This window comes from Misgurnus anguillicaudatus, chromosome 25 (assembly GCF_027580225.2).
Source record: "Misgurnus anguillicaudatus chromosome 25, ASM2758022v2, whole genome shotgun sequence".
NCBI classification, from domain to species: Eukaryota; Metazoa; Chordata; class Actinopteri; order Cypriniformes; family Cobitidae; genus Misgurnus; species Misgurnus anguillicaudatus.
In genome coordinates this window covers 14,420,112-14,430,091 of record NC_073361.2, presented here as the reverse complement: position 1 = coordinate 14,430,091, position 9,980 = coordinate 14,420,112, and the positions used below count along the sequence as shown (strand labels likewise).

At 40.9% G+C, this 9,980-nt stretch overlaps 1 protein-coding gene across 1 annotated transcript; it reads right to left on the bottom strand.

The window, feature by feature from the left end:
• Window positions 1-345: 345 nt before the first annotated feature.
• Window positions 346-7,650, bottom strand: LOC141362050 (tripartite motif-containing protein 16-like). The gene is made up of 6 exons (XM_073863782.1): window positions 7,022-7,650; window positions 6,803-6,898; window positions 6,420-6,653; window positions 5,986-6,145; window positions 5,835-5,891; window positions 346-1,243 (listed from the first exon to the last, which is right to left on the bottom strand). Exons 1-6 carry the CDS (start codon window positions 7,613-7,615, stop codon window positions 714-716), a joined length of 1,671 nt encoding a protein of 556 aa, XP_073719883.1. The 5' UTR covers window positions 7,616-7,650; the 3' UTR covers window positions 346-713.
• Between the last annotated feature and the right edge of the window lie 2,330 nt (window positions 7,651-9,980).

Genomic DNA, 9,980 nt, shown 5'->3' with positions numbered 1-9,980 from the left:
GTGTATGAGAGTGGGCCCACGTGTGTAAGTTTCATATATCATTTAAAGTGATATTGAATATACTGTGATACTTTTGGTTTTGTATATTGAAAGTATTTATTTTATTTAAGTTAATATTGTGTTACATTGGGATACAAAGTTGTTTAATAGACAACTAATTGTCTATTTGTTGCTGACGTAGTTATCTACGTGTTATTTCTTTAAAAGAGTACATTTGTTTGTGAATTTCAAACTAATACATTTTTTGTTTACATATCTTACTTAAATTTTATACTTTATTTTATTGAATTCATTTGCCAATTTTATACATAAAAGACACAAAAGACACAATTGGTATTTGTTGATCTTTATTGCTGCTGAAGGGAAACAAAGTAAATAACTTATCTATTAAAGTTAAGTACCAAGTTTAGTGAAAGAAATATACTTACCCAGGCCCCACTATTATTATAGTACATTCTATAAAAGGGGTTACACATGGTTGAGTTATATATGGACAAATTCAACCATTGGTTTAAATGTATCTAGAAAATGTCCATATCTGACCCAGCATTTTTAGAGTATAGCAATAAATTGCATGCATTGATAAGAGTTGTGTTCAAGTGTTTGAATGATATTTTTCATAAGATAATAAAAGACTTCTAACATTTCACTGTTGCTATAATCATGTAGGTCAAAGTTGTGATAAAACACTATTATCTGTAAAATCTCTGTATCTATCTTGTCAGATCGCAGAGTTTTATGTTTGAGTTTGAATTGAGCCAAAACCCAGGATAAAGTGGTTTAGTGAATGTGGTGTTGACTCTGTGTATGAGGTTCATTGTATCAGAGACGCTGTAGAAGGACAGAGATCCTGTAATGTGATCCACATACACTCCTATTCTACAAGACCTAGATACTACAGGGAGTTCAGTGTCTTTATTATTGTGCCTAAATGAGAAAAAGGCGTCACTGCAGTACAAACTCCAGGACTGATCATTACATCCAAACAAACACTCATTACCTGATCCCTTCCTGCTGATGCTCTTATATGACACTGATATATACACATTACCACTCCTCTCAACCTCCCAGTAACAGCGTCCACACAAACTCTCTCTACACAACACCTGAAGCCAGTAATCAAATCTGTCAGGATGATCAGGATACTGATGGACTGTGTAATTGTTAGTAGCCACTGTGTTTTTCTCAGACAGCTGGAGATTTTTATGCACTGTGTTTGGATCCAGAGACAGCAGAATGGAATCTGATAAAAAATAAAATAAGCATTAAGCAATAAAATAATAACATTGATGGGACAAAATCCTGCTCTTTGTTTAATAATGTTCTGCCAGTCTTTTGGTGCAAGAGATTTTCCTGTATGTGTAGCAAGTTGTGTACTGAATATTATGAAAACAATACACAACTATCAGCCCGGAAGAGCAATAACATCTGCCTTACACCTGGAATAGCAATGTGCACAAACAGCTCACTTTTTTCTGTAATATGCAGTTAGGTTGTGTATAGACCTTTTGCGAGTCGACGTCACAGTTACGTAGTTTTCGTATTTTTGTTTTTTGTTTTGCTCTTATAAGTACTTCAGCGATTCATACTGTAAAAATAATTGATTTACCAATAAAGAACAATACATATACATTACATACATGCACACACACATACAGTAGCCAAGCCATTTAAACTTTTAATTTATTTAAAAATTAAATGTAACTTGGTGAAAACGTTATAAGAAACATTACACTTAAGAGAAATATAAAAAAAAGAGACTTCTTCAGAACACCGGATCCATAAAAATCACAGTTTAACGCTAAAACACTTCACACAGCTATTGAGAAGCATTCACTTTCTGCCACCAGTTGGGCTCCGCCCACAAAAAAAGTCATTTCTGTTTGCAAACACCCAAAAGGTCTATACTTTATGAGATCATATTTTTACACACAGACTGAATATGGGTGTAGTAAATTTGATAGAAATGTTTAAACGCTGTCGTGGTTGACTGGAAACTAAACACAGGTTAAGGAGAACATGTTATTGATCATCCCCCCTTCGACGACAGACACCAGTTTGTCTCCCTTTTTTCCCTTACCATGATAACCCATTGATGTAGAACAAAAAAAGAGAAACACAGCAGTTAATCGGGGAGATGTTTGTAAATGATCTCTACTGTAAGTCACTGTGTCATTATAAAGTTACTACACAGCTCTCCAGCACACTGTTGTTAGGAATGACACAACACAGGAATCCCAGCGCAGAGGTTTTAATCACAAATGTTTGGAGACAGACACTCAATGTAATCAGGGAAAATAATAACACTTGAAGATATGTATTGTAGGAAATTCTCAATGTCCGTGTGTGTGTGTGATGAAGAGCTGGAGATATAACACAATCGAGGTGAACCAAGCGATCCTCTAGAAACGTCACAATGTGGGAAACACAGCCGAGCTGTAGGACATTCACAAGCTCTGTAATCACAGAGACGAAATCCTGGCGGACACAGATGGAAATTCCTGGCGGGGCACAGAGAGAGAGAGGTAAGTGTGGATGGTGCTTCAGCAGGTGGAGCCGCTGGACAGCGCTCTGATGTAGACAGCGCTCTGGTGAACCCTTTAACTGGAGACGCGCTCTCTTGACTGTTGCCACACCAGCCAAGAGAGTCCAGCAGACTGAAGGCGATGACAGGTAATAACTTCTCGGGAAAATAATGCAGTAGAACAGGGGATCAATAATATAAAGGCAGCAGAGAGCACTGGCTATGATATATAAATGACAAGACACGACACGACACGACACGACACGACACGACACGACACGACACGACTAGACTTGAACTAGAATAATCTAGTGCAGCATGAACATACAAAGACGAACTTGCAACGAGACACTGAAAACACAGGGAATATATACTGAACAGATAAGGGGAAACAAGCTACAGGTGAGGATGACACAATGAGGAAGCAATCACACTGAACAGGAACACCTGTGAGGAAGCACACGTGAACCTGTAAAACACATACAAACACAAGACAACCACAGTACAAACAAGACAAAACCATAAATATATTTATATATAAATAAATATATATAAATATATGAAAACAGAACACAAGACTAAACAAGACATAAAAACAAAGACTGGAAAATGCAAGGGAGCGGGGATAAAGTCACAAGACACGGGAGAAACGTGGTCAAATATGACAACACTAAAACCACGTTCTCCCACACAAAACATAGTACTGTTAGAACCCTGCCATACAAAACTAGATATAATTACCAACAAGATTAAGGCAGAGTCCTAACAGGACCCTCCCCTCAAGGGACGCCCCCTGGCGACCCTCAAGGAGAGACACAGGACAAGACAGACTGGACACTGGACAACATCCACGAAAACATGACAAACACTAACAAAGGAAGACAAGACAGAACAACTAGAGGGTTAGGGTGGGACAACAAAAACAACAAACAAGGGAGGGGGGGCGGGGGAACAACAACGTTCACAGGGGGGGAAGGGGTGGGACTGGGTACAGGGCGAGCCTTCTGACCCCGGGGAGTAGCTGAGGGTTGGGTGCGTGGAGGCTGGGCAGGCCTAACAGGGTTTTTAGGGGAGGAAACAGTGGGAATTACCAAGTCTGGTCTAGAAGGCTGAGGGGAAACAGGAACAGTGACAGGGGGCACTGCGGCCGGCAGCGGAGACGAGGCAGGGACAACGACAGGAGGCGCAGCGGACGGCTGCGGAGACAACACAGGAACAGTCACAGGAGCCGCTGCGGACGGCAGCGGAGACGGGACAGGGACAATGACTGGAGGTGCAGCAGGCGGCTGCAGAGACAACACTGGGTCACTGACAGGGAGCGCAGCGGACGGCTGCGGCGACAACACAAGGTCACTGACAGGGAGCGCAGCGGACGGCTGCGGAGACAACATAGGTTGGATAAACCCTGGCTGAGGCTGCACCGGCGAAGGCAGAGGCTGCTGCCTATCAGAGGACTGAGGGGTGGCAGCTGACTGAAGAATGGAGGAGCCCTTCTTCCTCTTCTTCTTCTTTGGGCGCGGTGCAGTGAGAGCGATGGCAGGAGGTGGTGTGGTGGGAACGATAGGCTCGGTAGAAGACCCTTCCGAAGCAGATTCCCAGGACACTCTTCGCTCTCGTTTACCCCGAAGGCTGACTGGCGAGGCGGGGCTTACCGGACTCGATGTGAAGAGCGCAGAGCTCTCCTGGGTCATCACCCCGACAACGCAACCCTCCGGGATGGATGGCAAAGGGACAGAATGAGAGATGTAAGTAGAATCCCCTGGCTCTTCACGGTTCATTAGATACTCCACAGTTTCCGGGAAGGCCAGGGGTCTCAGGGTCCTTTGCTCCGCCGCAGTGAGGGGCTTGTCGAGGCAGCTGTTAAAAATGACCTTTAACTCTGCCCCGTTAAAACCAGAGTACTTAGCAGCCCTCAAGAAGTCTACCGCAAAGTCCTTCACATTAGCCCCCTTCTGCCGGAGGCCGAACAGGACATGCGCTTGGCGGCTTCTGTAATCTGACCAGGATAGTTCCATCTCTGCGGGACCCAGTTATGGCAAGTTAGTCCTGTTAGGAATGACACAACACAGGAATCCCAGCGCAGAGGTTTTAATCACAAATGTTTGGAGACAGACACTCAATGTAATCAGAGAAAATAATAACACTTGAAGATATGTATTGTAGGAAATTCTCAATGTCCGTGTGTGTGTGATGAAGAGCTGGAGATATAACACAATCGAGGTGAACCAAGCGATCCTCTAGAAACGTCACAATGTGGGAAACACAGCCGAGCTGTAGGACATCCACAAGCTCTGTAATCACAGAGACGAAATCCTGGCGGACACAGATGGAAATTCCTGGCGGGGCACAGAGAGAGAGAGGTAAGTGTGGATGGTGCTTCAGCAGGTGGAGCCGCTGGACAGCACTCTGATGTAGACAGCGCTCTGGTGAACCCTTTAACTGGAGACGCGCTCTCTTGACTGTTGCCACACCAGCCAAGAGAGTCCAACAGACTGAAGGCAATGACAGGTAATAACTTCTCGGGAAAATAATGCAGTAGAACAGGGGATCAATAATATAAAGGCAGCAGAGAGCACTGGCTATGATATATAAATGACACGACACGACACGACACGACACGACACGACACGACACGACACGACACGACACGACACGACTAGACTAGACTAGACTAGACTAGACTAGACTAGACTAGACTTGAACTAGAATAATCTAGTGCAGCATGAACATACAAAGACGAACTTGCAACGAGACACTGAAAACACAGGGAATATATACTGAACAGATAAGGGGAAACAAGCTACAGGTGAGGATGACACAATGAGGAAGCAATCACACTGAACAGGAACACCTGTGAGGAAGCACACGTGAACCTGTAAAACACATACAAACACAAGACAACCACAGTACAAACAAGACAAAACCATAAATATATTTATATATAAATAAATAAATATATATAAATATATATACACATGAAAACAGAACACAAGACTAAACAAGACATAAAAACAAAGACTGGAAAATGCAAGGGAGCGGGGATAAAGTCACAAGACACGGGAGAAACGTGGTCAAATATGACAACACTAAAACCACGTTCTCCCACACAAAACATAGTACTGTTAGAACCCTGCCATACAAAACTAGATATAATTACCAACAAGATTAAGGCAGAGTCCTAACAACTGTAGTGTATAGTCATTTCATTTGGTCATAATATTCCTTTGATATTTTTGTTTAAAATTAAAGTTGTTTAAAATTAAGATGTAATGGATGTGTGTGTGTGTGTTTGATAATTTTACTAACTTACATTGTAGGAAATCCTCTCTAGCTCTGGGTTCATTGTAAATAATTTCAGTGAATTTTACTATAGAAATAAACAGACACAGTTAGAGTCATTTCTTTGTGAAAACACAACATACATAAAGACTCACTGCTCACATGCATGTCTGTTACTTTACCTCTGTCAGATATATGTTTAATCTCGTCTTTACACAAATCCTCCAGTTTATCTCTGAGTTTAGAAACAGATTTTCTCAGATCATCAAATGTGAGAAGAGAACTGAGAGTAATGCTGGAAACATCTGAAGATCCAGAAGGCACAGAGAAAGACTTGAAACTCTGCAAGATAAAAACAAATAAAATAATACAATAATTTTACTAGCTTGTTATTTGCAAAAATAACAAGCTAGTTTGCATTGTCTCTGATTGAATCGTTGGTTTTTACAATTACAATGTGATCCACACAATCTCCAACAAACACACTATACTCAAAAAGCTTTTGTTCTTATAGTGTCTTAAATTATGACCATCAGGTTAAAATATCTCTAACTATAAGCTTATTAAAGATCAAGTATTGTAAAATGATCAATGTCCTGTTTTTCAGATCTGTTACCTGCAGGAAATGAATGTCATCGTCTGTTTGTAAAAACTGCTTCAGTTCAGCGTCTCTCCTCTTCAGATCATCAATCTCCTCCTCCAGACGCTTCATGACTCCTTCAGCTCGACTCACTGCAGTCTTTTCCTGATCTCTGATCAGTTGTGTCACCTCAGATCGTCTTCTCTCAATGGATCGGATCAGTTGAGTAAAGATCCTCTCACTGTCCTCCACTGCTGTCTGTGCAGAGCGCTGTTAGGACAAACATTACAATCAGATCTTACTGCCGTCTCACACAACCTGAGACTCACAGTGAACTTCAGTCAGACTAAAACTCATCAAACACTTCATTCATCACTGAGTCTGAAACTTCTCATCCAGCAGATGTTTTTAAAACTCACCTTATGAGAGTCCACAGTCTGTCTCAGCTCCTGAAGCTTCTTCTCTCTCTCATGAATTCTCTCCTGTAAATTTATTTGTGTTTTCCCCAAAAGTGTCTGTGGAAAAGATAACAAAAAACACGAGTAATATCACATCAACTCACCTGTTACAAATCATCACAATATTAATCAATATCAAACATTAATTGTCAATTTCATTTAATCTGTGTGAGTTCACACCTGTTTCTCTGTCTTCTCTGTCACAGCTGTCACAGTGTTGTGATTTTTGTGAACGTCTATCGTACACAGATAACAAATTAATTGTTGGTCAGTACGGCAGTAGATTTCTAGTTGTTTGTTGTGTTTTTTGCAGATCATTTCTTGTAGTCGTCCAGTGACATCGATCACTTTGTGGTTTTTACCTTTAAAGAAAATCTCATGCTGGTTGAGGTGATTTTGACAGTAAGAGTTCAGACACACTAGACAGGACTTGACTGCTTTTAGTTTTCTCTCAGTACAGATGTCACACTCCACATCTCCAGGTCCAGCGTAACAATGAGCAGAGTCAGGAGCAGATTGAAGTTTTTTCTTCTTCAGTTTCTTCAGCATTTCAGCAATCACCACATTCTTACCTAAAACAGGTCTTGGTGTGAAGGTTTGTCTGCACTGAGGGCAGCTGTAGATTCGCTTCTGATAATCCTGATCCCAGCATTTTGTAATACAGTCCATACAGTAACTGTGTCCACAGTTAATGGTCACTGGATTCTTTAGTAGATCCAAACATACTGGACAGGTAAACTGATCATGAGCCACTGAAATACTGGATTCTGCCATTTTTCACAAACACACAGATAGAGAGACATGTACAAACCTGAGTGGCAATTACGTTTTAGTTTCTTTTAGTTTAAGAGTTGTTTCCTTATTCTGATTTTGAAAGACGTGTACAAAACATGTTTGTCTGGTGTGACAAGTGTAACTTGTCCTATTGAGTGTATTTAAGGTCATTTTGATCAAAATGCTTCTATGTTACATATTCAATTAATTTTTAACTACAAATGATATTATCTGCTTTACAAGTCAGAGAATTGTTCTTTTTTTTGAAGAATTGCTTCTTTTGTACTTCTTTTGCATGAATTGGTAAAGTTTATGCAAAACAGATGACAGTTGATGCTTCACAATTCACATCTTATCAGCCCTAATGAACATTAGATAAAAAATCATCCAAAATAAGAAATAGTCACAGTTTGTAGTTAGATGAGTATCCTGAAGGTACCTGAATGATTTATTTCTGATAAATATTTAACATGCTCATCCATTCACACTGTGATAGCTGCGGAGTTTACTGACCCTGCAGAAAGAAATAATAAAACCATTACAGAAAATTCGGTCGCACTTTATTTTACAGTACGTGTACTTACCTTGTACATATATGGTAAATAAGTTGTACTTACCAACAAATGTGTGGTACTTACTTTTAGGTATCTACATGTTAATTAATTGGTATCATTACTGTACTTACCAGTGGTACCTACCTGGTATAACATACGTATACATACTTATAGTGTAGGTATACTGTAACGAGAAACATTACTGTACTTACAAATTAATGTACGATAAAAGTATTTAGTATTTACAGGCAAGTTAGGGTAAATGACAGGGATTTATAGTGTACATATATGATAACTAATATCAAACACTACTGTACTTACAAATTGTAAATACATGTGTGGTACCTGTAGGCCAGTGTAAGTTAATGACGGCACATATGGTGTATGTATACTGTAACTAAAGAGAAACACTAGTGTCACATTAAGAGGCAAATACACGAGACGTAATCCTCATTAAGTGGCGCTGTCCCGCTCACGGGACACCTAAGTTTACGTCAATATTTTCCATATAAATTTTAGGTATATCACAACAAACTATATATTGTTGGAAAGGTCTAAGCCTCTAGAATACATATATCAACAGTGTTTTATAAAATAAATTATGTAGGGAGAGTAATTGATTCAATTTTAAAAAGAGTGCGCCTCAAAACATTTTTAAAGATAGTTTATTTAACTACAGCACAGAGTAACGTAAGCCATGCGCTTATACTCTCAATAATAACAAAGCCCCTCCCTCTAGTCGTTCACATACCCACAACTATGGTAGCTTTGTAGGCACAAAAGGCAATCTCACAACATCTCCCCCTTTTGGAAGTTAGCAATAATGAGAAACCCAAACATTTACATTTTGCTATATTAATTAAATCTTACGTTTTTCTAAACCATATAACTAAAGAAATGCAACAACTGTGTTATCAAATAACATTCTTCTGTTTTCTTTTTTTTCTTTTTTCAACAAATAGTCTCAGAACAGTGCAGGACGTCAAAGGGGTAGATTACCCTCAGTCCTGAAAGGGATTATTCTGACCTTTTGAACATTATTAGTCTTGAAACCTAAGTGGCACCTTTATCTCACAACCCCTGGAAGTTCTTTTCACAGGAGTATATGGTGGAAGGGGAGACCCTGAGAAAGGGCCTGCTGGTAGCTGGCTCGCTAGAGATTCCGGTGGCGCAGTCACATCTGTCGGTGGGGAACCGCTGTCCTGCTGAGACGCTATAGGCTGGGCACATTGCTGTTCCGCAGGAGGTTCGGTCTCAGGAACAGTCTGGAGGTGAAGCCTGTTCCGACGGGCCACGTTCCCATTGTTCATCTCCACAAGGTAAGATCTCGGCTCCTTAGACTTACTGATAACCCTAGCAGGTGTTGTCCATCCCTTCTCTCCATCGAGCTTCACTCGAACAGGTTGACCAGGGTGAAGTTCAGGGAGCGTGCGTGCCGAATGCCTGCGGTTGTTAAAAATCTGTATGAACCTTTTGCTGTTGCATCCTTCCTGTAGACTTGATCCGGGCTGAACGGATGTGGCAGCAACGACTTTTCCAGGACCGGAACAGTATTGTGGATTTGTCTACCAGTCATGAGCCATGCTGGACTTTCTCCTGTCGCTGCAATTGGTGTTGCACGGTAACCCATAAGGGCTGAGCAGGGGTCCGGCTGTTTGAGGATGTACTTAGCAGTCTGAACAGCCCTTTCTGCAGCTCCGTTCGACTGTGGATAATGTGGGCTGGAGGTTATGTGAGCGAAACCATACCTCTGTTTAAAATCCCGAAACTCTGCTGATGTGAACTGTGTCCCGTTGTCACTGACCAGTTCC

Excerpts from the sequence above, each read along its gene's own strand:
- LOC141362050 (XM_073863782.1), bottom strand. The coding sequence starts at position 7,615 with ATGGCAGAATCCAGTATTTCAGTGGCTCATGATCAGTTTACCTGTCCA. Across the intron at positions 6,654-6,802 it reads AGACTGTGGACTCTCATAAG|CGCTCTGCACAGACAGCAGT; the intron begins GTGAGTTTTAAA and ends TTGTCCTAACAG. Across the intron at positions 5,892-5,985 it reads TAAACATATATCTGACAGAG|TAAAATTCACTGAAATTATT; the intron begins GTAAAGTAACAG and ends TTATTTCTATAG.